Source organism: Pongo abelii, chromosome 5 (genome assembly GCF_028885655.2).
Source record: "Pongo abelii isolate AG06213 chromosome 5, NHGRI_mPonAbe1-v2.0_pri, whole genome shotgun sequence".
In the NCBI taxonomy this organism is placed as follows: domain Eukaryota; kingdom Metazoa; phylum Chordata; class Mammalia; order Primates; family Hominidae; genus Pongo; species Pongo abelii.
The window spans coordinates 25109050-25134267 of record NC_071990.2 but is presented as its reverse complement, the minus strand read 5'-3'; the positions used below and the strand labels follow the sequence as shown (position 1 = coordinate 25134267).

The 25218-nt window shown below is 41.5% G+C and overlaps 2 protein-coding genes and 1 long non-coding RNA gene across 7 annotated transcripts in view; all 3 read left to right on the top strand.

Annotated features, from left to right (window-relative positions):
• The window catches only part of CMAH (cytidine monophosphate-N-acetylneuraminic acid hydroxylase), a 377256-nt gene that overhangs the window by 157428 nt on the left and 194610 nt on the right, over positions 1–25218 (top strand). The gene's annotated exons all lie outside the window — the stretch shown is intronic.
• The window catches only part of RIPOR2 (RHO family interacting cell polarization regulator 2), a 235190-nt gene continuing 218839 nt past the window's right edge, over positions 8868–25218 (top strand). For 2 of the 5 annotated variants that reach the window (XM_054557293.2, XM_054557297.2), the window contains exon 1: positions 8875–9250. In XM_054557293.2, coding sequence (XP_054413268.2) covers positions 9175–9250 — 76 coding nt within the window. In that variant the 5' untranslated portion in view covers positions 8875–9174. Of the gene's footprint in view, positions 9251–25218 lie in introns of all 5 variants that reach the window. The other 3 variants (XM_054557298.2, XM_009241483.4, XM_054557299.2) reach the window with 2 other exon arrangements.
• On the top strand, positions 14015–25045 carry LOC129059902 (uncharacterized). Its single transcript, XR_008526076.2, has 3 exons — positions 14015–15135; positions 21214–21268; positions 23018–25045. It is a non-coding gene; the product is annotated as an uncharacterized LOC129059902 (long non-coding RNA).

Sequence of the window (25218 nt, the reverse complement as noted above, 5' to 3'; positions counted from 1 at the left end):
CTTTTTCCCCATATTCTCCTAAACACATTGCTCCTTGCAGACTGTACATGCTTCCACCGTGAAATTCTGCAATTTATGAAAATTTAATAGCAACACGAGCCCAAGAAAGAGTAAAAATTGATATTGTACACTTAACACAAATGAAAATGTTCCTTGGGAGAATAACACCCCACAAGGCTATTTATTCCAGGCATTTATGAGTGTGTACTTGATAAAAGAAAATATAAAGCATGAAGAGTCAGAAAACAGAGTCCTGTGTAGGAGCCATGGATCTTCAGCATTGTCAACCTTACCGGAAAGAACAACAAAAGATGGTGGCAAGTCCTCCACTTCTTGTTCCATACGCCCACCCCCTAGTCTTTCTATGATTATAATGAGGAAACTGGCAAGATCTGTATTTAAATTCACAAGAGCAGAGAAAATGCAAACTTTTCAACTGCCTCTCATTTTAGACCTAACTGTACTTTCCGCCCCCTCTGGCCTGCTGTTCTCTCTCATCTGCTATTGTAAATTATGTACATCAGAAACGTTGGTGATTCATGCAGCAGAGGCTTTAGGAAATGTGTGGCTTAATGAGGAGGAAAGAAGGTCTGACGCTGATTGCAAAAAAAAAAAAAAAAAGCACTTGATTTTTTTGTATCACATTCTCCACATTCAAGTTCATTGCTTGCACAGAATTTCAAAAGCCATATAATAAAAGAAGGTGATAGAAGGAACATAGTCACAGTACCGTGACAGCTTCTGTAAGATTTCTCTCATCTCGAATTTGCCTACTTGGCAGCTATCTGATTTGATTTATGTTAAATGCCATATAGAACAGAAAAGTGTTGCAATTAACAATTGTAAAAACCAAGAAGAGAGGAGACTCTTAGAACAATATCCATTTCTAGGTCTCTCAAATATAGTTTTCTTTTCTTTTCCAACTTTTATTTTAGATTCAGGGAGTACATGTGCAGGATTGTTACCTAGGTATATTGTGTGATGCTGATGTTTGCAGTATGATGATCCTGCCACCCAGGTACTGAGTGTAGTACCAACAGTTAGTTTTTCAAACCTTGCCCTCATCCCTCCCTCCCTGCTCTAGTAGTCCCCAGTGTCTATTGTTCCCATCATTATGTCCATAAGTACCCAATGTTTAGCTCCCACTTATAAGTGAGAACACACAGTCTTTGGATTTCTGTTCCTGCATTAATTTCCTTAGGATAATGGCCTCCAGTGGCATCCATGTTGCTGCAAAGGATATGATTTCACTCTTTTTTATGTCTATGTAGTATTTTGTGGTGTATATGTACCACCTTTTCTTTATTCAATCCACAATTGATAGGCATCTAGGTGGCTCCATATATCTTTGCCATTGTGAATAGTGCTGTGATGAACATGTGAGTGTATGTGCCTTTTGGGTGAAACAAGTTGTTTTCTTTTCAGTATATGCAGAGTAATGGGATTGCCAGGTGGAATGGCAGCTCTGTGTTAAGTTTTTGAGAAATCTCCAAAGTGCTTTCTACAGTAGCTGAACTAATTTACATTTCCACCAACCATGTATAAGTGTTCCCTTTTCTCTGCAGCCTCACCAACATCTGTTGTTTTTTGACTTTTTAATAAGAGCCATGCTGACTGGTGTGAGATGGTTTCTCATTGTGGCTTGTATTTGCATTTCTCTAATAATTAATGATGTGGAGCATTTTTTAATGGCTGTTGGCCACTTGTATGCCTTCTTTTGAGAAGTGTGTGTTCATGTCTTTTGCCCATTTTTAAAGGGGTTAATTATTAATGGGTTATTATTATTATTTGCATGTTCAATTGTTTAAGTTCCTTATAGATTCTGAATATTAGATATTTTCTCCTATTTTGTAGGTTGTCTGTTTACTCTGTTGGTAGTTTCTTCTGCTGTGCAGAAGCTCTTAAATTTAATTAGGTCCTACTTGTCATTTTTTGTTTTTGTTGTGCTTGCTTTTGAGGACTTAGTCATAAATTCTTTCCCAAAGTCGATATCCAGAATGCGCTTCCTAGGTTTTCATTCTTATAGTTTTATTCTTGTAGTTTGAGGTTTTTCATTTAAATCTTTAATCCATCTTAATTTTTGTATACGGTGAAATGGAGGGGTCCAAGTTCATTACTCTGCATATGGCTAGCCAGCTATCCCCACACGATGTATTGAATTTTCTCCATTGCTTATTATTGTTGACTTTGTTGAAGATTAGATGGCTGTAGTTATGCAGCTTTATTTCTGGGTTCTCTATTCTGTTCCATTGGTCTATGTGTCTGTTTTTGTACCAGTACCAAGCTATTTTGGTTACTGCAGCCTTATAAGTATAGTCTGAAGTCAGATAATGTGATGCCTCTGGCTTTTTTCTTTTTGCTTAGGATTGCTTTGGCTATCTAGGCTCTTTTTTTGGTTCCATATGAATTTTAGCATAGTTTTTCTCCAATTCTGTAAAAAATGACGTTGGTAGTTTGATAGGAATTGTGTTGTATCTGCAGATTGCTTTGGGCAATATGGCCATTTTAATGATACTGATTCTTCCAGTCCATGGACATGGAATGTTTTCCATTTGTTTGTGTCATCTGTGATTCCTTTTGGCAGTGTTTTGTAGTTCTCGCTGTAGAGATCTTTCACCTCCTTGGTTACATATATTCCTAGGCATTTTATTTTTGTGTGTGTAACTATCGTAACTGGGATTGCATTCTTGATTGGCTCTCAGCTTGAACGTTATTGGTGTATAGAAATGCTACAAATTTTTGTACATTGATTTGGTATCCTTAAACCTTGCTAAAATCATTTATCTGTTCTAATAGCCTTTTGGCAGAGTCCTTAGGGTTTTCTAAATATAGAATCACATCACCAGCAAAGAGACATGGCTTGACCTCTTTGCCTATTTAGATGCCTTTTTTTCCTCTTGCCTGATTGCTCTGGTTAGCCCTTCCAGTACTATGCTGAATAGGAGTGATGAGAGTGGGCATCCTTGTCTTATTCTAGTTCTCAAGGGGAATGATTCCAGGTTTTGCCTGTTCAGTATGATGTTGTCTGTGAGTTTGTCATAGATGGCTCTTATTATTTTAAGGTATGTTCCTAAGGTATGTTCCAGTGCCTAGTTTCTTGAAGGTTTTTTAAAATCATGAAGGGATGTTGTATTTTATCAAAAGCTTTTTCCATGTCTATTGAGATGATCAAATGGTTTTTGTTTTTAATTCTGTTTATGTGGTGTTATATATAGATTTGCATAAGTTGACCTTGCATCCCAGGAATGAAGCCTGCTTGATCATGGTGAATTAACTCTTTCTGATGTGCTGTTGAATTTGGTTTGCTAGGTTTTTTTGGGGTTTTTTTTTGTTTTTTTTTTTGAAACAGGGTTTCACTCTGTTGCCCAGGCTGGAGTGTACTAATGCAATCATGGCTCACTACAGCCTTGAACTCCTGGGCTCAAGTGATCCTCCTACCTCAGCCTCCTGAGTAGCTGGGACTACAGGCATATGCCACTATGCCTGGCTAATTTTTGTTTTTGTGTTTTTTTGTGGAGATGGGGTTTCGCCATGTTGCCAGGCTAGTCTTGAACTTGTGAGCTCATGCAGTCCACCTGCCTCAGCCTCCCAGAGTTCTGGGATTATAGGTATTAGCCGCTGTGCCCAGGCAGTTTGCTAGTAGTATTTTATTAAGGATTTTTGCATCTATGTTCAGTAAAGATATTGGCCAATAGTGTTCTTTCTTCATTGTGTCTTGGCCAGGTTTTTGTACCAAGTTGACGCTGACTTCATAGAATGAGCTGGTGATATGGTTTGGCTGTGTCCTCATTGGTCAAGGATGAGGCCATGTGGAGATAATTGAATCGGGACAGTTTCTCCCATACTGTTCTCATGGTAGTGAATAAGTCTCATGAGATCTGATGGTTTTATAAATGGGAATTCCCCTGCACAACCCCTCTTGCCTCCCATCATGTAAAATGTGCCTTTGCTTCTCCTTTGCTTTCCGCCGTGATTGTGAGGCATCCCTAGCCATGTGGAACTGTGAGCCCATTACATCTCTTTTTCTTTACACATTACCCAGTCTCCGGTATGTCTTTATTAGCAGCATGAGAACTGACAAATACAGCTAGGGAGGAGTCCCTTCTTCCCAGTTTTTTGGAATAGTTTCAGTAGAATAGGTACCAGATCTTCTTTGTACTTCTGGTAGAATTCAGCTGTGAATCCATCTAGTCTGGAGTTTTCTTGGCTGATAGTTTTTTTTAATACAGATTCAATTTCAGAAGTTGATATTGGTCTGTTTAGTGTTTCAATTTCTTCCTGATTCAATCTTAAGAGATTGTGTGTCTCTAGGAATTTTTCCATTTCTTCTGGATTTTCTAGTTTGTGTGCATAGATGTAGTCATAATAGTTTCTGAGGATCTTTTGTATTTCTGTGGGATTAGAAGTAATGTCGCCTTTGTTGTTTCTGATTGTGCTTATTTGGATCCTCTCTTTTTTTTCTTTGTCAATCTAGCTAGTGGTCTATCAATCTTGTTTATCCTTTCAAAAATCCAAGTTTTGCTTTCACTGATTCTTTGAATGGATTTTTGGGTCTCAATTTCATTCAGTTCTGCTCTGATTTTAGTTCTTTCTTTTCTTCTACTAGCTTTGGAATTAGTTTGGTCTTGTTTTTCTAGTTCCTTTAGGTGTGATATTAGATTGTTAATTTGAGATCTTTCTAACTTTTTGAGTTAGGCATCTAGTGCTATAAGCTTTCCTCTTAACAATGCTTTTGCTTCACCCCAAAGATTTTGGTATGTTGTGTCTCTGTTTTCATTTATTTTAAATAATTTTTTTATTTCTTCCTTGATTATGTTGTTTGCCCAAAAGTCATTCAGGAGCAACTTGTATAATTTCCATGTAATTATGTGCTTTTAAGAGATCTTTTTGGTATTTATTTCTGTTTTTATTCCACTGTGGTCTGACAGTATGATGGGTATAAATTTGATTTTTAAAAAACGTATTGAGACTTGCTTTATGGCCAAGCATATGGTCGATTTTGAAATACGTTCTGTGTGCAGATGAGAAGGATGTGTATTCTGTCATTGATCAGTGGAGGATTCTGTAGATGTCTATTAGGGCCAATTGGTCAAGTATCAAGTTTAAATCCAGAATTTCTTTATTAGCTTTCTGCCTCAATGATCTGTCTAATGCTGTCAGTGTGTTGTTGAAGTCCCCGACTATTATTGTGTGGTTGTATGAGTCTTTTCATAGGTCTAGAAGTACATTTTTATGACTCTAGGTGCTCCGATGTTGGGTGTGTATATATTTAGTATAGTTAAGTCTTCTTGTTGTATTGAATTCTTTATCATTGTGTAGTGCCCTTCTTTGTCTTTTTTATTGTTGTTGGTTTAAAGTTTGTTTTATCTGATACAAGAAGAGTGATCGCTGCTTTTTCTATTTTTCCATTTGTGTAGTAGATCTTTCTCTAACCCTTTACTTTGCACCTATGGGTATCACGATGTGTGAAATGGGTCTCTTGAAGACAGCAGACAGGGTTTTTTTTTTTTATCCAATTTGCCACTCTGTGCCTTTTAAGTGGGGTGTTTAGGCCATTTACATTCAAGGTTAATATCGATATGTGAGGTTTTGCCCCTACTGTGAAGTTGATACCTGGTTGCTTTGTAGCTTCTATTGTGTGATTGCTTTATCGAGTCTGTTGGTTACATACTTAACTCTGTTTTTGTGGTAGCAGGTATTGCTCTTTTGTTTCCATGTTTAGAAGTCCCTTAAGGATTTCTTGTAAGCTGTTCTAGTGGGGAAAAAAAAATCCCTTAGCACTTGCTTGTCTGGAAAAGATTGTATTTCCCTTTTCTTATGAAGCTTAGTTTGATGGGATATGAAATTCTTGGTTGGAATTTCTTTTCTTTCAGAATACTGAATACAGGCCCCCAATCTCTCTTGGCTTATAAGGTTTCTTGTAAGAAATCTATTGTTAGCCTGATGGGGTTCCTTTAGTATGTAATTTGCCCTTTTTCTCTAACTATCTTCGAGATTTTTTTTCTTTAGCATTGACCTTGGACAGCCTGGTGACTGTATTCCTTAGTGATGTTCATTTTGTATAGTATCTCACAGGTGTTCTCTGGATTTTTTTGTATCTGGATGTCTATCTCTCTAGCAAGATTAGGGAAATTTTCTTGAATTATTCCACCAAATATATTTTCCAGGTTGTTTATTTTTTCTCCTTCTCTCCCAGGAATGCCAATAATTCATAAGTTTGGTTGCTTTACATAATCACATATTTTTTGAAGACTTTATTCCTTTTTTAAAATTCTTTTTTCTTAATTTTTGTCTGACTGTGTTAGTTCAAAAGACCAGTCTTTAAGCTCTGAAATTCTTTCTTCTGCTTGGTCCAGTCTACCAAATATAGTTTTCTTATGCTGCATTTGCCATTCTAGGGAATTGTGTTCAGTGGCAATAGTCAAGAAAACCTCATTGGCTACCTTACATAGATTTTGTCTTAATTTTGGTCTCTACCTTTCCCCCCTAATTCAGAAAATGAGTTTTGGGGAGCTGGCACATCATGAGGGATCAGGATCCACAAGCAATTGTCTAGACCAGGAATGTCCCACATGACCTGCAATTGCCAGTTAATGTAATGACTCAGAGTGGTGGTCCCTCAGGTGAACAAATACACTCTGCAAATAGATTTATAGAATACAAAGGGCCTTTACAAGCTGGAAAAGGCAAGGAACAGATCCTCCACCGGAGCCTCCAGAAGGAATGCAGTTCTGCCTATACCTCGACTTTCACCCTATAAGACCCATTTCAGACTTTGACCTCCAGAACTGAAAGATGATAGATCTGTGTTGTTTTAAGCCTTTAAATTCGTGGTAATTTGTTATAGCAGCAGTAGGAAACTAATACACAGAACTTGTGATATAAAGTATCCTAGACCCCCTCATATTGCAGATAAGGAAACAGAGGCCCAGGGAATTTGCCAACTTTCATGAAGTTACATGGCTAGTTAATAATAGCTGCTGACAACATTGAGAAATTCCTCTATGCTAAACACAAGTCACGAGTCTTAGTCCTTAGCATGTATTTACTCATGAGGTCATCAGCATAACCCTAAGGCAACAGCCCTCATTCTTATCCTCACATTTTATAGATAAAGAGACTGAGGCATAAGGATGTTAATGTCATGAAGATGCTAAATAGGGTGCTAAGAGTTTGCACCCAGGCATTTCTGCTCTGGAATGCACTCTCTTTACCACCTGACATAGTGACAGAAGGGAAGCCTGAGCTCTTGGGTGCCAGTCCAGTATCCTACCAACTTCTAAAGAGTTTCTTGATCTCATTTCCTCTTGACAACTCTGAAATCTGTAGGTCATTCCCATTTTAAGTGAAGAAAACAAGACACCGAGACTAAGAGATGTGCCTAAAGCACTCATCTGGTCAGTTGCAATTACAAGCCTCTTGACTCCCATCTCTTGGTAGTTTCCCCCAGTCCCTCTGCTGCTGGCACCATGAGAGACACAAAAGATAAATGACAGAGTTTCTGCTGTCAGCAAGTTTACGGGTTATCTTGGGCTAAATTTGGTAACTTAGGTGTCATTTTTTCAGTTTCATCCTCAGGGCAAGACTACTCCTGAGGCCTTGATCAATAACTGTTTGTTCTCTGGAGAAATCTGACATTGCACACAGGAAAAGCTTGGAACAAAGTAAGCAATCAATGTACTGAGCTTCCCCTGCCAGGGGCAGCTTTAGAATGTCTATGTAAGAGAGGCTTCAGCCACATATTTGGAAGAGGCTGTAGCACCTAAGTGCGGTATTATAGCCAACATAATGTATTTAGTTAGAGCGTATTTTTACTTGGGGAATTTTGAGGAGGAGCTGATGGAGGTTTAGGGGGCTAACTAAAACCGTCCCAAACCACCCCTTGATGTACCACTTCCCCATATAAACCCCTGTATGTTGCAGCTCAGAAAGAGGAATATACAGTTCTCGCCACCAAGAAGCTTACTCACTATTTGAATGTGGGCAATTTTTTTTTTCTTTTCTCTTTTTTCTTTAGACAGGGTCTTTCTCTGTTGCCCAGGCTGGAGAGCAATAGTGCAATCATAGCTCACTGCAACCTTGAACTCTTCCCTTAGGCAATCCTCCTGCCTCAGCCTCTGGAGTAGCTGGGACTACAAGTACACACCATCAAGACCAACTCATTTTAAAATTTTTTGTAGAGATAGGGTCCTGCTGTGTTGCCCTGGCCTCAAGCGATCCTCCCACCTCAGCCTCCCAAAGTGCTGAGATTACAGGTGTGAGCTACCTCATCCAGCCTGGATGCGTGCTTTGAAAGAAATCAGAGAATAAACAAAAGGCCTAACAAATTTGGGCAGTGCAGACATGGGCCACCTGCGGGTGACAGCAATAGGTGCGTGGAGGACAGCCCCATGTCTATGGCTTCAGGAAAGTCTCATGGAAAAATGAGGCTTTGAAGTATGAATGAATAGGTGAGGTGCAAGTGTGATCGTAGGTGGAGAAAAAGAATGGGTGAGAAGATTCAAATAGACATATTTGAAGACAGTGCACCGGGCAGATTAACTGGTGAAAAAGAAAGTATGAAATCACTTATGTTGGTTATCACCAAATCATTCTTTCAGTCAACAAATATTTATTGCTCACCTACCAAGCGCCAGGCACTATATTAGATACTAGGGACCCAGCAGTAAATAAATCACGCGCCCTAAAAGGTAAGGGGTGTTGCTCTGATTCAGCTCCAGCAGCAAAGCTCTGCTCTTCATTTCTGCCTACAGAGAGGGATTCCCATTTCAGGCCATTCCTGCGTGCAGTCAGACACACCTGCCCTCCCCCTGCCATTGCACGGCTCCTCTGACGCGAGGGCAGACACAGGAGCCCGGTGATCGTCTCTGCTTGAATAAATTACCGGCCCCATCATCTTCATGCATAAAACATGGCACAGGAGGCTAGGGCAGCCCAGCACAGCAGCTGCCTTCGGGCCAGTCGGGAGTTAAGGGAAGGAAAGGCAAGGCAAGTTACAAGATAAAAGAAATCAACGGAAGCCTCAAATACTTTTTTTTTTTTTAAGAAAAGAACAAAAAGGGGGAGTTAAGTTTTCTTTTTCATTTTTATACATCTGGACTTAACTTCCGGGATCGCTGCAAGACCCTTTTGTTCCTTTGCCATGAGCAGGTTTTAGGCCGCTCTGTTGGGACCATGGTGTTACCTTCGCGATTACACTGGATCAGAAACAGGCCATGGAGGGACAGGATCCGGAGGCGCCAGCTCAACCGTGAGTGTCCCGACGGGTGTAACCTGCTCTCTGCCTTTGTTTTCCACACTTTACCGCAACACACTCATTTCTTGCCCTCTGCAAATCTTCTCCAATCTTTCCCCCTTCCTCCTCTCTTCCACTTTCCTGTGCTCCGTTTTCCAATGGACTTTGGTATTTTTTATCGACTCTCTCTCTTCCTATTTCCTTCCCAGCCCTATCCTAATTAGAGGTAACTAGATACATTTTGTTTCAAGTGGTGAGCAAGACAGGGCCACAGGGCCTCTTTTCTTTATTTCTCCAACCAGATGGAAAATACAAATAAATATTTACATCGGTCAAGGAGTCATGTGAATTGGAATTTTTGTTTATTACAGTGGGGAAAAAAATGGAACATCTGAATCAAACAGGTTATCAGCAGTGTCGCTAGATGAGGTGAAATTCAAGGATCAGTGAGTCATATTTCCTTTAAAGGGCCCAATTGTATGCTTCTTAAATTATCAAACTCACAACTGAGTAGACAGGAACTCTAACCAAAAGGGAGTTTTTAGTGTTGGAGTAATCTGAGAATGAAAAAGCATTTCCTATGTATGTCAAGACCATTTCTCATGAAAAAGTAACAAATTCTTGTGTGTCTGTTTTTAGAGATGTTTATTTATCTCAGATGTCAGCAAATTCAAATGGGTGGAGGGTCTGGGCTGCTAAGAAGAATGAGTGAAAGGGGTCTGTTTTCACAGGGGTAAGGAATAGTTCACTTTCTTCCTGTCTCTGTTGTGAGAAAAATGATAGTGAAAGCATGATGATAAATGACAACGGACATTTGGCCTCAATGTGAGGTAGCAATAGGGAGTGGTAGAGGGTGCAGCAAATGGGGAAATATGTGTCCCATCATAGTGAGGCACCCACCATTCAACGCCATCAGATTGTTTCCATGAGGAATGGGGTAGAGGTTGGTAGATTTTCCAATTTTTCAGAAACAGCAGGCGGATGCGGTAGCTCATGCCCGTAACCCCAGCACTTTGGGAGGCCGAGGCGGGAGGATCACAAGGTCAAGAGATCGAGACCACTCTGGCCAACATGGTGAAACCCTGTCTCTACTAAAAATACAAAAATTAACCGGGCATGGTGGTGGATGCCTGTAATCCCAGCAACTCAGGAGGCTGAGGCAGGAGAATCACTTGAACCCAGGAGGCAGAGGTTGTGGTGAGCTGAGATCGTGCCATTGCACTCTAGCCTGAGCAACAAGAGCGAAACTCTGTCTCGAAAAAAAAAAAAAAAGCAAGAAACACTAATTTCTATGTGAAAGCTCTCAAGTTTAAATGTTGGCAGTTTATTCTTTGAATTTTAAATATGTAATACCAATGTTCTGAGGCAACATGTGACAACTGTGGACCACCAGTAGCCAAGCCCTGGTTTATGTGCTAGGTTTTGTTCTCATTAGAAGTCCCTCACACAGGCCGGGCACGGTGGCTCACGCCTGTAATTCCAACACTCTGGGAGGCCGAGGTGGGCAGATCACCTGAGGTGAGGAGTTGAAGAGCAGCCTGGCCAACATGGTAAAACCCCAACTCTACTAAAAATACAAAAATTAGCCAGGCATGGTGGTGGGCACCTGTAATCCCAGCTACTCGAGAGGCTGAGACTGGAGAATTGCTTGAACCCAAGAGGCGGAGATTGCAGTGAGCGGAGATTGTGCCATTGTACTCCTGCCTGGGTGATGAGCGAAACTCCATCTAAAATAAATAAATAAAATAGAAGTCTATCACACAGTGTTCTTTATGCCTAGATGCCTAGTTATACGTTGGCAACTCTTCCTTATGTGTTAAAAGCCCCTGGTATAGACAATTAAATTAAGATGAATGAGTGGCTTAGGAACATGTATCCAAAATAGTCACAGTCTACTAGTTTCGGAGGCAAGCTGGGCTGGTTGGATTCCAAATGACAATTCAAAGACAAGCAAACAATTTGCATCAAGCAAAATACTTCTTTTTCTTTGATATAATTGAAGAAGCCGTCAGTTTTCTCTGGGCCTTTACCTTCTTGATCATGTTTCTTTTACTTGCGCGTACCTTAAATTTAAACTCCAGTTTTTATGAAACTTCCTTCTATATCTGTAGGAAAATAGTTGTGATCCTACAGTTTTAATCCAATACCTCCGTTATGGAATCCGTCACTGAGAAAAGCTGGATTATGGATCTGCATGGTTTCACTAGTATGGATGGGAAGTCGGCCTATATTCTTAAAATAAGAGTTATGAGAAAAGCCTGCTTTACTACAGAAATTTCACTTAAATTTTGAGACTAACATCTGAATACTGTGCTCATTTCTGCATGGTTTTAATATGAAATGATATATTAATAGATGTTGAATGTAAGCTCAACATTAAGCAGGTGGTCCTGACCTCTTTGGCATAATGTGTAAGGAGGGAATTCTGATATTCTTCCAGGATGGTCAAGAGCCCTGCTGTATGAGAGTCAGTGTGAGTTAGAAATAGGAACAGGATCCAGTGACATTTTTGGAGGGTTGCATTTTCCAACTCACAAAAGACCTGTGTGTGTTTGCAGGCAGCGAATTAGAGAAAGTGGAAAGGGAGAAAGACTGAAGACACCTGCGAGGGAAGGACGCTTATCACTGCAAATGTCAGCCTGCAAAGGTGGCCCTCAACAATATTTTGCAACTGCTAAAATCTGCTTTGATAACGTTTCCTGTCTTCTTTCTCTGAAGATTTTCTCATAGGTCAGCGTTTCTTCCAACTTGGAGACTCAAGTTATATAATCCTTTGGGGTTATTTTGTCATTAAGAAAAATAAGTTAGTAAACCCCTTTCCTTTAAATACACAGAGGGACCTTGAATGGCGATAGGAGGGACATGTGCTACCACTCTCCATTTCCATGCCCATGCAGACATTGCTAATCAACCACAGCTCTCTCTTTTTCCCCCACGGGGACCAGGCCCTGGCTTGGAACCCTTTCTGATACAGTGCCTTAAGCTGCCATGTCTAATCAATTAGAATTGCCTCACTGGTTGAAATTTATATTTGTTTTCTAGTGCTTTGTAACAAATTACCACAAGTTTATTGCCTTAAAACAATATACATTTTTTATCTCACAGCTTCCATGGGCATGAATTAGCTGGATTCTCTGCTCAGGCTCTCCCAAGGCTGCAATCAAGGTGTTCTCTGGGGCTGCAATCTCATCTGAGGCTTAGGGTCTCCTTCCAAGCTCAATGGTTGTGGGCAGAATTTAGTTCCTTGCAGTTGTAGGCCTGAGGCCTTCAGCAACTAAAGGCCACCCATTGTTCTCTGCCACATGACCCTCTCCACAACATGGTAGTTTGCTTCCTCAAGGCCAACAAGGGTCTTTTGCTGCTTATAGACTCTTCTTTAAAGAGCTCACCTGATTAGGTCAGGCCCACCCAGGATAATCTCTCTTTTGATTAGGTAAAAATTGACTGATCAAGGACTTTAATTACGTTTGAAAAATCCCTCATTTTTGCCATATAACATAATCTAATCACAGAAGTAAAATCTCATCATATTTATACCAAAGATGCGAGAATTATACAGGGCCTGTATGCCAGCGGGCAAGAACCGTGGGGCCATCTTCCAATTCTGCTTACTACAAAACTTAATTGTCATCTTTGCAATAAAATTTCGATTTTGAGCTACTGGAAAGCTTTAGGTTTTTTCGTTTGCTCATTTGTTTGTTTTTGTTTTACTTTTTATTATGAAAATTTTCAAACATTCAGTAAAGTTGAGAAAATAGTATAATGAATCTTATATATCTATCACCTAAATTTAACAATTATTAACATTTTGCCATATTTGCTTCATCTAATTTCCTGTTGAAACATTTAAAAATAAATCAGACATTATGACATCTCCGCACTAAATATTTTAGTAAGAGCATCTCTAAAAAATAAGTATATTTTTCTACATAGCTGCGTAATAAAATTAACAATGATCCCCATATATTATTTAATACCCGGACCATATTCAAATCTCCCCAGGTAAGAACAAATCCTTAATAAGCTCTGCATGCCTATAACCCTTAGCAAAATACGTGGCACTTCATCTACTCAATAACCGTTTGGGTTCCATCAAAATTAAACTCATAGTAAAGCAATGGATCCCAAAGTCCATCTTCCCTAAGCCTTCCTCACTTCTTCCTTTCACCCCCAGAATCTGTAATGAAATATTTAGATTATTTTCTTTTCTAGTCCATAGCAGTGTAGTAAAAAAAATAATAATCAAACCAAGGTATGAGAACAGTAATATGTTACCCTTCTTAGGGATATTTGAATTTTAAAAGAGGCCAAAGGTCACTACAAAGACACACATGTGTGATACTGAGCAGACATTAGGGAGAAGGACCTATCTGGTGTCCTGTAAACCCTGTCAAGCTGCTTACCTGTGACCTGCCCAGATAAAGAGAAGTATAGACAGAGCAACAGCTCCGTGGGTGCGTGGGCCTTCTACATGATGACAGCAGGGTCAGGGCAGGGCACGGGAATGAGGGGCGGGCACAGATAACTGAATGCCCCGAGAGCCTTTCTTTCCTTTAGTCTGCCACAGTTGGGGTGGGGGATTAAAGGAAAGAAACTCTGAAAAGTATATAAGCTTTGACAACCGGGAGATTTGGCTTCAAATCCTGCTTCCACAGCTTCTTAGCTGTTGGCCTGTGGGCAATTTATTCCACCTCCCTGAATGCCCACTTCCTCCACCTTAAAATGGTTATTACAATAATACCAGCCTCCCAGTGTTATTGCGGGGGATTAAAAGACGTAAAATATGTCAAGTGCCTAGCACAGTTCCTGGCAATGTAGCTATTGGGAGCTGAGGGCCTAAAAATGGTAATAGTGGCATTTGAGGCAGTATGAAGGGCTTACCATTGCCACCTCCACATTTTTTCCCAAAATAATGGGAGACATGTCATACTGGAGAAGGCATCCCCATCTTCCTCAGCCAGGCACCCCACCGTCACATTCAGCTGGTTTACACCACACCACACAGGAGGCAACACAGATACACTAGGGAAAAACCGATCTTGGCCCCTAGGGGTGTGACTCCTGTTCTTCTGGGAAAATGGAGTGTTTGCCCCCACAGAGGATCTCCAGGCTGTTTTCAGTACAAGTAAATGCAACCAGATGACAGAGCCCACTTGGAACTTGTTTCACCTTTTTAAAAAGTTGAACTCTGTCCTAGTGTGGTGGCTTACACCTGTAATTCCAATGCTTTGGGAGGCTGAGGTGGGAGGATCACTCGAGGCCAGGAATTAGAGACCAGCCTGGCAACATAGCAAGATCCTGTCTCTATAAACATTTTTTTTTTTTTAAGTTAGTGGGCATGATGGTGTGTGCCTGTAAACCCAGCTACTCAGGAGGCTGAGGCAGGAGGACTGATTGAACTTAGGAGTTGGAGGTTACACTGAGCTATGATCATGCCACTGCACTCCAGCCTAGGTGACAGAGCAAATGCTATCTCAAAAAACAAAACAAAACAAAACAAAAAAACAGTTGAACTCTGTTAGGTAGAGCTTTGATAGAGGCAGCCGCTGGTTAGCACTTTTTGTGGACTCCAATCAAAGGAATGAGTTTTCTCTGTCCCACTGAAAAGACAACAGTGACAAAGCTGATATGCACTTGAGATTAGGGAATCTGCTGTCTCAGAGATACCACTGGCGACTTCCTCCCAGTGTCAATGTGACTTAATTGTCTTGTTCTGCTTCGCCGGCCATTCTCCTGACTCAGTGTGATGGCATTCTTAATTGTGACTAGGCAAGGGGACCTGGTCAGGCAGCAGTCTGAATCCCACAGACCATGCCCTGGACTGTGGTTGGGGCTGTGGGATTTCGAAGGAGGGCTCTCCTGTCTGCCACCATCCTGGGTTGACAATTCTACACAAGGAGGTAAGAACCCAGCTGGCTATTCCTCACTGCATGTGCAGCTCTGGAAGGCACTCTGATTCATAGAAAGAGTTTTAGATTTTCTTCTAAATACCACTGTCTTCAGATGAGAACCTGAAGGCAAGATCTCAGGGAGACAGAGGGGCCTGGGATAGGAAGAATATGTGGGCACCTTTCCCAGAGTCCTCCATCTGCACAAGGCTACCCACTCTGCAGATGGCCCCTGCTTGCAGAGAGATCCAGCGTCAATTTACAGAGCAGCCCAGCTTCCTATCAGCTTTCTGTCCTGGCTTACCTGTTGTCTGGCAAGGGTCAGGCCTTGACAACACTCATGTTTCTCCCGTGGGCTCCTCCACTCTGGGATTTTGTACCGGTATGGGGAGGCACTATGGTTGCAGATTTAGCTTTTCAGCGTGGATACAAACACCGAAGTGTCCCAGACCACAGCAGAAACTGTGTTGCTGCTGTTTCCAACCTGCTGATTTGGTCTCTTGCTGCTATTCTGACCAACAGAATTGCTACTGACTGACAAATCCCTTATGCTGCGATTTTAGGCTTCAGGCTGGGCTTCTCTGCTCTGAAGTGGAGAAGGATATACCAGGAAAATTCCTCTCTTGGTTTCTGTTTCCTTTAAGCTACAAGCTTAAAGATTTGAGAGGAGGTCAGTGAGGGGTTTACCCCAAGTATAAAAAAGAAAGAAACCTTTTAGAACATTCTGTATAATTCATAGGTCACATATTTTCCTGGGTTTCAGTCTAGACACCTGCTAAATTTATCCATTAACAGCCTCATCCCAGACAACAGGCGGCTGGGCCCCACAAAGCCTGGGTTTCTCCCCAGTTCTGAATCTTGTTTACCAACAGCTCTGCCAATTACAGAGAATGCTACTGCATTTTGTTTTAGGGACCCTAGTGTTTATACTGGCATAAAAATTATTTATATACCTTCAAACATGTTGTTACCTATTTTCTCATCATTCAGAAGAATACTTGCTTCTGTAGAAGGCTTACCCTCCTCCTTCCTGCCTGAATGATTAAATCCATGGGTACAATTGCCAAATGTCCAATTCTAGTTTATACTGTCAAGGAAGAAAAATGATGGGAAACTGGAGAATGGAAGGTACTTTGAATAATTCAAGGAGGTCCGTTGGTTGAGAAAGTGCTCTCTTTGTATGTACATGATCTGGACAGATATTTTAGCTGTCTCCAGCCGAGGATGGACAAAAGAGAGGGTGTGGAGGGAAAAGGAAAGGAGAGGAAGAAGCAGCAAATACAAATACAGCTAACAAACATAAAAAAGAAAATGAAACCAGCAGAGGGATTAGAGAACTCAGAGCCTCAATGGATTCTGAAGTCTGTAATTCTCAGGTTGTTTGTTTGATGAGGGATCTAAAGAGCCCAAAAGTTAACCACTAGAATGATAACTTGGTTTCTGGTTGGTAGCAGAAAATTACCAGAATAGCAAATTTTCTCAGAAGCATTAAGCTAGTGTATCAAGTTGGGGGTAAGGAGGATCTTAGGGAATGGAAAGCATCTTGAAATATGTTAGCCTAGATTCAACCCGCTGTGTGAGTACCAGTTATTCCTCTGAAATAGCAAGATCCAAGAAATTGTTTCACTGCAAAAGAACATGTTAATTATATACACACACCTTACCCACTCCTACCCTCCCCCCAACAGTTGTCAAAACTGTAAACTTGGGCAGTAGCACTGAAAAATATGTCTTGATTTTGTTTTCATCTGATACAAAGCTAATATGCCTATGTTGTATAAAAATCAAACAATACAGAAACATACAACAGAGAGAAAGTCATCTAGAATTCCCAACCCTCACCCCGTACAGCGTAGCACTCCCATTTCTTTTGTAAAATATACTAAATATATATATATAAAAAAACCTTTTTGTATAGTTTGTTTTAAAACGTTATCAATTCTCTATACATTCAAAAATAAAATTAAATAAACAAGTATGAGAAAAAATGCAAATTGAATGCAAACAGAAACCAATGAACTGTATTTCAAATGAATAGCACAACTACATGGAAGAAAAAGAAAAGAATTAATCCAAGTAACATTTGAACACAATACTTTGGCTAAATATCCTCAGTCAAAAAGCAAAAAAAAAAAAAAATAAAGTAATAAAAATAATCTTAAACTCTGTTTAGCAGATTTGTTTTTTGTAGACCACAGTTATAACAATTCTAAAACTATTTTGTGTATTGTAGAACTAAGCAAACAAGTACCTACAGGATGTGTTGGGAGGAAGAGTTCTCACTGTGGGAGAAAGCAGATACAAATATAAAATGAGTGAAGACAAAAAAGCATCCTATTTGTTGCCCTGGAATTAGAATAATCTAGACAGACAGACAGACACAGATATTTCCTAGCTCTGTCCACTAAAAGGATCTAGAAGCAGTGATACCCAATAGCAATGAACAACCTAGTACCCAGATGTTGTTTTTTAAATATCACTCACACCAAAAGAAATGAGGGCTCCTTGGAAAAATGCTGATCCCAGGGCTGCAGCAGTTAAATTACAAGATGAGGCTGAAACACCTTGTGCCAGAAAATAAAGAAGTGCTCAAAAAATTAAGGGAATCTGTCAAAAGGACTGGGGAGCTGCCTTGGAGGGTCTTCTACTGGCGAAACTGGGACACTGTGAGCATCAAATAAACAATGATGTTAATAGATTATAGCCCATTAAGTTAAATATCCATTTTTAAATGTTAAAAATAAGAGCTAAAACCATAAAACTTTTTTTTTTTTTTTTTTTTTTTTTGAGACGGGGTCTCATTGTGTCACCTAGGCGTGTGGCGCCATCGCGGCTCACTGGAGCCTCACTGCAGCCTCGAACCCCTGGGCTCAAGCCATCTTCCCACCTCAGCCTCCCAAGTAGCTGGGACCACAGGAATGTGCCACCATGCCCAGCTAATTTTCAATTTTTTGTAGACAGAATCTTGCTCTGTTGCCCAGGCTGCTCTTGAACTTGTGGGCTCAAGCAATTTTCCCATCTTGGCCTCCCAAAGTGCTGAGCTAAATATATTTTTAAGTGGGATCAGAATAATACCATGTTCTACAACTTACTGTTTATTTCACAACATAACTAGGGTACCTTTTTATGTCAATAAATAGTCATACATTTCTTCAGACAGGATCCATATACCCAAATCCAAATGAAAGCTTGTAGAGTTTGAGACACTTTAAGTGTATCTAATCTGATCCACTTAAATATTAAAAAATGATCATAATTGTAAAGCGGATTGTATTGGTTGGGAATTGAACCATCCACGTACTCACTTACGGAGGCCTGATGTCTGTGACTCTCCAGCCATGTTGTGCTGCTCTTTCTGTTTCCAGCTGGAAACTGGGCTATTTTAAAGGTCAGGGTAATCGGGAGAAGGCATGCATATCTATTTTCAAAAAACTATGCCTCACATACTCTTTGAAGGGGAGATCTTTTCATCCCCCACCAAACAGAGGGCGATTTGGAAAGAGGACCATTTCCAATCCCATCAAGGGTTGGCTCCAGGGGTGCCTGGTTTCTGAGGCACCAGAGAGGTTCTTGTGCTTGGGAGCAGGTGGCTTAGTTCTTATCTCCATTACAGGGTGGGATGGAAAGAGGCACGCAAAGCCTGAACCTGCAGAAAGAACCAGGCAATATCAAGAAAAAAGGAGTCTGAGATACTTGCTAACACTTTGAATTGCTGCTGCCCAAAGCTTGTTCCCTGAGGTTTGTTACAAATTGAGTGAAATTAATCCAATCCTTCAACTTTCAAGCAAGTGGAAAAAAAAAAAAAACCACCATAAAGGATTCACTTGCTGATACTGCATCAAAGGGAGGACAGTAAATTCATGTAAGTGAGTCGGCAAAGAACCCCAAGAGCTCTTCCCCTCTGGACCAAGGGAAACTTTACTCCTATTAGGATGGTTTGAAGGGGAGAGGGAGAGTACTCTTGAACTCATCAGAGAGTATGAAAGTAAGTGTATGGGTCTACAAGCAACCCTCTAAATGGCATAGGTGGTGAAGAAAATGCATTAGATGTATTTTCAAATGTTTTCCAACATTTTATTATTAATACGTTTCACATATAGAAAAGCTGAAATAATTATACAGTGAATATCCATATAACTACCACCTACATCACATACCTACCCATATACCTATCTATCAGTCCTTTGATAAATCTTATTTTTAATGCTTTAAAAATAAATTGCAGACATCTGTGTACTTTATTCTAAACACTCATATATATATATATATCAGTCAATCTTTGTTCATAGTTTAAATAAATTTTTAGTCATGTTTATTGAGGTGTAATTACATAGAATACAGCATACTTTTTAGTGTGCAGTCCTATGAGTCTTGACAAACACCTATAGTTGTGTAACCACCACAACAATGAAGATATAGAAGACTTCCATCACCCCAGACATTCCTTCATTCCCCTTTGGAGTCAATCCCTTTCCCCAGCTCTTGTCAACCAGTTATCTGTTTTCTGTCCTTATCATTTTGGCTTTTCCAGAATATCTCATAAGCCAGGTACAGTGGCACAGACCTGTAGTCCCAGCTACTCGGGAGGATGGCTTGAGCCCAGGAGTTCTGGGGTATAGTGTGCTCTGCTGACCTGGTGTGTGCACTAAGTTTAACATCAATATGCTGACCTCCTGGGAGCGAGGGACCACCAGGTTGCCTAAGGAGAAGTGAACCGGCCCAGGTCGAAAACAGAGCAGGTAAAAACTCCTGTGCTGATCAGTAGTGGGATTGTGCTTGTGAATAGCCACTGCACTCCAGCCTGGGCAAGTGCAATTGCAAGACCCCGGCGCTGGGTGCGGTGGCTTACGTCTGTAATCCCAGCACTTTGGGAGGCAGAGGCGGGTGGATCACCTGAGGTCAGGAGTCCGAGACCAGCCTGAAAACACGGAAAAACCCCGCCTCTACTAAAAATACAAAATTAGCCGGGCATGGTGGTATATGCCTGTAATCCCAGCTACTTGGGAGGCTGAGGCATGAGAATCACTTGAACACAAGAGGCAGAGGTTGCAGTGAGCCAAGATCACACCATTGCACTCCAGCCTGGGCAACAAGAGCCAAACTCCATCTCAAAAGAAAACAAACAAACAACAACAACAACATAAAACAGCAAGACCCTATCTCTCTTAAAAAAAAAAAAAAAAGCCAGACTATCTCATAAACAGAATCATACAGTATGTAGCCTTTTGAGTCTTGCTTCTTTCACTTAACATGATCCATGATGTTGCATGCATATTTGTTCTTCTTCATTGCTGAGTATATCCCATTATTAGATGTATTCTTATAAAGTATAGTTATTTGCAAGTGGTAAGATCTCTAATCACCAAAAAGCATGAGTAAACATGATCATCAGAGGGGACAACCCCCGAGTCCTGGGGCACCCCAATTCTATCCATAGCTCTGGTCCTCTCTCAGGGGAAGCTCTGAGCAAACGAGGGACTCTGAACCCTCTGAATCCCACTCCACCTCATGTGTACCCTGGGAATATCATCAGTGGCAACTACGAAGGGACAGTTTATTCAATCAGCAGTAAATGATTATGATTCCAAATGTATTAGGCCAGTCGTCAACCCTACATTTTTTTCTTTGACATTGTATATGATTATACAACCTGTACACAAAACAGAGATATTTTCCCCCCATTTAAGACCTGGAGCCAGGCTGACACAGACAAGCAGAGGTAGGAGGATACAGAAGAACAAGGATGGGAGAGAGGGGAGAGACACTATAGTGGAGGCTGTAACGGTCCTGTCATGCTAAGACCCAGTTGTGGAGGAACCACGAGTCCCACTAGGTTTGAAGAGCTTTCTGACTGTCTGGTTCTCCCACTCCGTTTTCTTTCCCTACCTTGAGTTAAAAGTCTGTTGTTTCAATCTAAAACAATAACATCCTGCACACAGAAAGAAAAGAATGAAAGAATATCTTGATCTCTTAAGAAAAGCATATAGTTTAACTTCATATTTTTAACCCAGCTTTTAACTGAGTGGCCCAGACATCGTTATATTTCCCTCAAAGGACAAACAAAATCAATTTTCTTCTATTTCCCCACAGCAGTTTAAAAAATGAAGATATCTGGTTTTTTAAGATGAGAAGCATAATCTTCAGGGTAAGTTACATATTTTTTTTCCTTCACCCTCACTCCCAATGCATGCTGTCTCTATTTCTGTGTCATCCGAGAAGGTGATGTGGAGCACGGAGGGTCCCAGCTCAGGCTATGGGACTTGTTTCCTGGTCTTGCCCCTGCTCATCTGTGAGGCATCGGTCAGACCATTCACTCTCTCAGTACAGTCGATACATGAACATTCCTTTGTGTCCAGGCCAGAGTTTGTTCTTGGTTTCCTATCCACCCCTTTAATCATTCCTTTTTTTTTTTTTGAGATGGAGTCTCGCTCTGTCGTCCAGGTTGGAGTGCAGTGGTGCGATCTCCGCTCACTGCAGCAAGCTCCGCCTCCCGAGTTCACACCATTCTCCTGCCTCAGCCTCCCAAGTAGCTGGGACAGAGTCTTGCTCTGTCGCCAGGCTGGAGTGCAGGGTAGCGATCTCGGCTCACTGCAACCTCCGCCTCCAGAGTTCAAGCCATTCTGTTGCCTCAGCCTCCTGAGTACTTGGGACTACAGATGTGTGCCACCATGCCCTGCTAATTTTTTGTGTTTTTAGTAGAAACGGGGTTTCACCATGTTGGCCAGGATGGTCTTGATCTCTCGACTTCATGATCCGCCCGCGCCTTGGCCTCCCAAAGTGCTAGGACTACAGGCGGGAGCCACCGCACCCAGCCCTCCTTATTTCTTTGAGGGCACCCTCTCCCAGCACTCTGCTCCCTCTGGTTGTACTGATCAATGGTGTCCTCTCTCAGTCCTAGACAGAGCTCCATTCTCAGGGCCTTTCCTTACCTCATCCCACATTAAATCAGATCCACTCTTCCCCATACTTTCCCACCCTAGTGTGGACCAGATGAAGGGCCCTAATGTGTCAACCTGATAAAATTGATTAAAATGTCACATTCTTAGGGGTGGAAGTGATTTCACATGCAATATCTCATTGGAGACTCACAACTACCCTGAGGAGCTAGAAGGATCTGTACTATCCCTGCCCTCCAGTTTTTTTCTTGTGTGGAAACTGAAGCTCAGAGAGAGAGGAGTAAGACAGTACATTTGTCATTTATTGGGGGCAGTATTAGTATCAGGCATTGTGCCAGCTCCCCTATTGGGCATTATTTCACTTAATCCTCAGTCCAACCCTATGAGGTTGGTAATTGTATCCATTTTGCAAGTGAGGAGGCTGAGGCTCAGAGAAGTTACAGGGCTTATTAAAAATCACAGCCCACAGTGTGGCAGAACAGAGCCAACGTTCAGACACATGTGTACAAGTCCAGAGCGGGTTTTCACTGCTGGAACTAGGACTCAAGCTCAAATCAATCAACTCCTAATTTTATGGTTCTTCCAGTGGCCACGCTCTCTATTTAGAAAACGCACCCTATCACCTCTCCCCAAATCTCAAAACATGGGCCCAGTTGAAATGCACACAGCTCTGGGAGTCTCCTAGAGGCAGAACAAGGGCTGGTGATGTCTGAGGGCAGCTAAGGAGATATTTGGAAATCTACTGGAAACTGCATCTTCCTGCGCTGTGCTCAATGTCCAGGTATCTGAGAATACAGTGAAGGAAAATTAACCGAATGTTCAAATCTCTACAGAATGCCTACCTTGAGTCCGTGAATTCTTTTTTATGCAGGAGGAGGGTGGTAGGGGCCACTCAGAAAGAAATCTGAACACGCAGAACCCTCGGGCTTAGAGCTGGTAGGGGTCGTAGGCAGCCAGCTCACTTCCAGCGGACAGTGCCCACTCCCCTTTCTTCTCAGAGCCCAGCCAAGAAGGATGGCTCAGCCGCCCGACTGGAGCACCTCTGCCCTCCTCGGCTCCTGGGCGTGTCTCCGGGGATTCCTGTTCGGTGATGCCTTGACCCACGGAACTTGCCTCTTCCCTCTTGTTCAGTCGGTTTACCAACCTGGGGGCGTCTGCGGATCAAGGTGTTTGAGAGGCTGGGCTGAGGTGGAGAAGAGGGTGGGGCAGGAGCACCTAAGTCGCTCAGGGATTTGGTGACTCACACCCGGGGAGGGGAGCCCTCTTTCTCCCGAGCACTGGGGGCGCCCAAGGCTGTTCCCACGCTTAGCAGAAGATGCCCCTGTCATCCCCCAAGGGGCCTGCTCGGAGTGTGCCACCTGCAGCATGGCCACCACGAGACCGGTTATGTATTTATTTCCTGGCAGAGCTGAACCCCAAACGCTTTTCCTTCTGCGCCGTGCGTGAAAGAAACAGAAACCGCTGCACAGCATGTCGTCTATATTTAGACCCTGGGCCCTGACCCTCCCACAGAGGCCAGCTCATAGACTTTTCTTTCGCAGCCTGGGGATGGGTTTGTACTTCACCCTCGAGCGCCTCCCCCTGGGAACCCGCAGAGGGCTGTGTGGCTCTGCAGTCTTGTGTGCTAAGTGCTTTTCTTCGCTTCTCGATGCTTGGGCCGTCTTACAAGCAAAGCCAGGTGAATCGAATCCACCCCTACGCGACTGTCGTTTGCATTAAGTAAGATAATGCACGTGGAAATATTTTGTGAGCTATGCAGTATCACCCAAATTATTTTTTATTATTTTAAAAATAGAATGCATCAGCAAGTTCTTAATGAGCTTGCTTTTTTTGTTTTAATATTTGGAAATTGGAACAGCTACTTATAGGAGACTTGCAGATCCCAGAATGTGCCGTTTGCCTGAGTGGTTTCTTTTGGCCTTGCTGTGTCAGGACTTGTGAGGCTTGTGAGGTGACGTCAGCAAATCAGCAAACAGACTCACACCTGAGCAGCCCGGGAGTGGTCTAAGGCCTGTGGAGCAAGACAGAGTGGCCTCTTCTCAGCCTCCTCTCCACTGGAGAGTACTTGAGTTATTATTTATTTCCCCCAGGCCTCAGCCTCTTATCTCCTGCCAACTTCCTTTCAGAGGCATTCCTGCTGTATGTCCCAAGATTTTCCTCTGTTTACCTTCTTTAAAGTTGTCATGGTCTTGAATTTTAGACCACTGTAATCTCCATTTGACAGTGAATGGTCATAAATCCAAAGAAATTGCAGGATTCATATTCTGAAATTCATATAAATGATTTCTTTATAAGTACACATAAAACTCTTTTCTCTTAAAATATACAGAAAAAGAAAAATGTACAGCTGCTCAGGGTAACAAAATATTGCCTTCTAGAAATTCTCAGGCTTCTTGTCTTTACGGATAAACAGGAAGTATTTCTAATTAGTGTCTCGGTTGTTTGCATATTGAGCTTCCAAAATGCTTTAGAAGGTTCATCTTTTCAATTCGCCCTTCGCCCTTTTTCATTTGCTAAGCAGAGGTAAACTTAAAACCATCTCTATGTGACTTATCATAAATCCCAATTAGTGAGACCTCAAATAATGAACTTGGCTCTCATTTATACACGTGACAAAATGTATACCTATATAAATATCTAATAAAAGCTCCCTAACAGCTAAATACAATGAAGAGAAGCAATTTTCCTCTCTTTTTCACACAATGGCTCTAATTAATCATACAGTACAGAAAAATAAGAAACCTTTTATGTAGCTTTTAGTGGTTTTGTTCATTCTATAGTTTCCACCTGTGAGTAGCATTCATTTATAAACCTGTCTTGCTGAGCACAATGTTTTCAAAAATGACTTGCTTGGGACTCAAAAACAAAAAAAACAACAATCTTTGTAACTTTTAATCTCATGCAATTTCTTCAGTTTCTTTTGTTGGTGAATACACGTACAATTTGGTTTTGAAATACCATGTATCAAAGCACAAACATATCATCCCTTGGAGTCGTGAAGAAGCTCATGAATGTATCACAGTCTTCCGGTCAAGCCCATAATTCAGTCTCCTACAGCTCTGATTCTTGACCTCTAAGAAAACCCACCCTCTTACTCTTCCTGAACAATTGCTCACTAGAGCATTAAGTGAAGGGAAAGGTTGCTCCTTAAAGTGAAAAAACAATGTTTTCCAAAGCCGTGTTGAATATGCGTATTCAT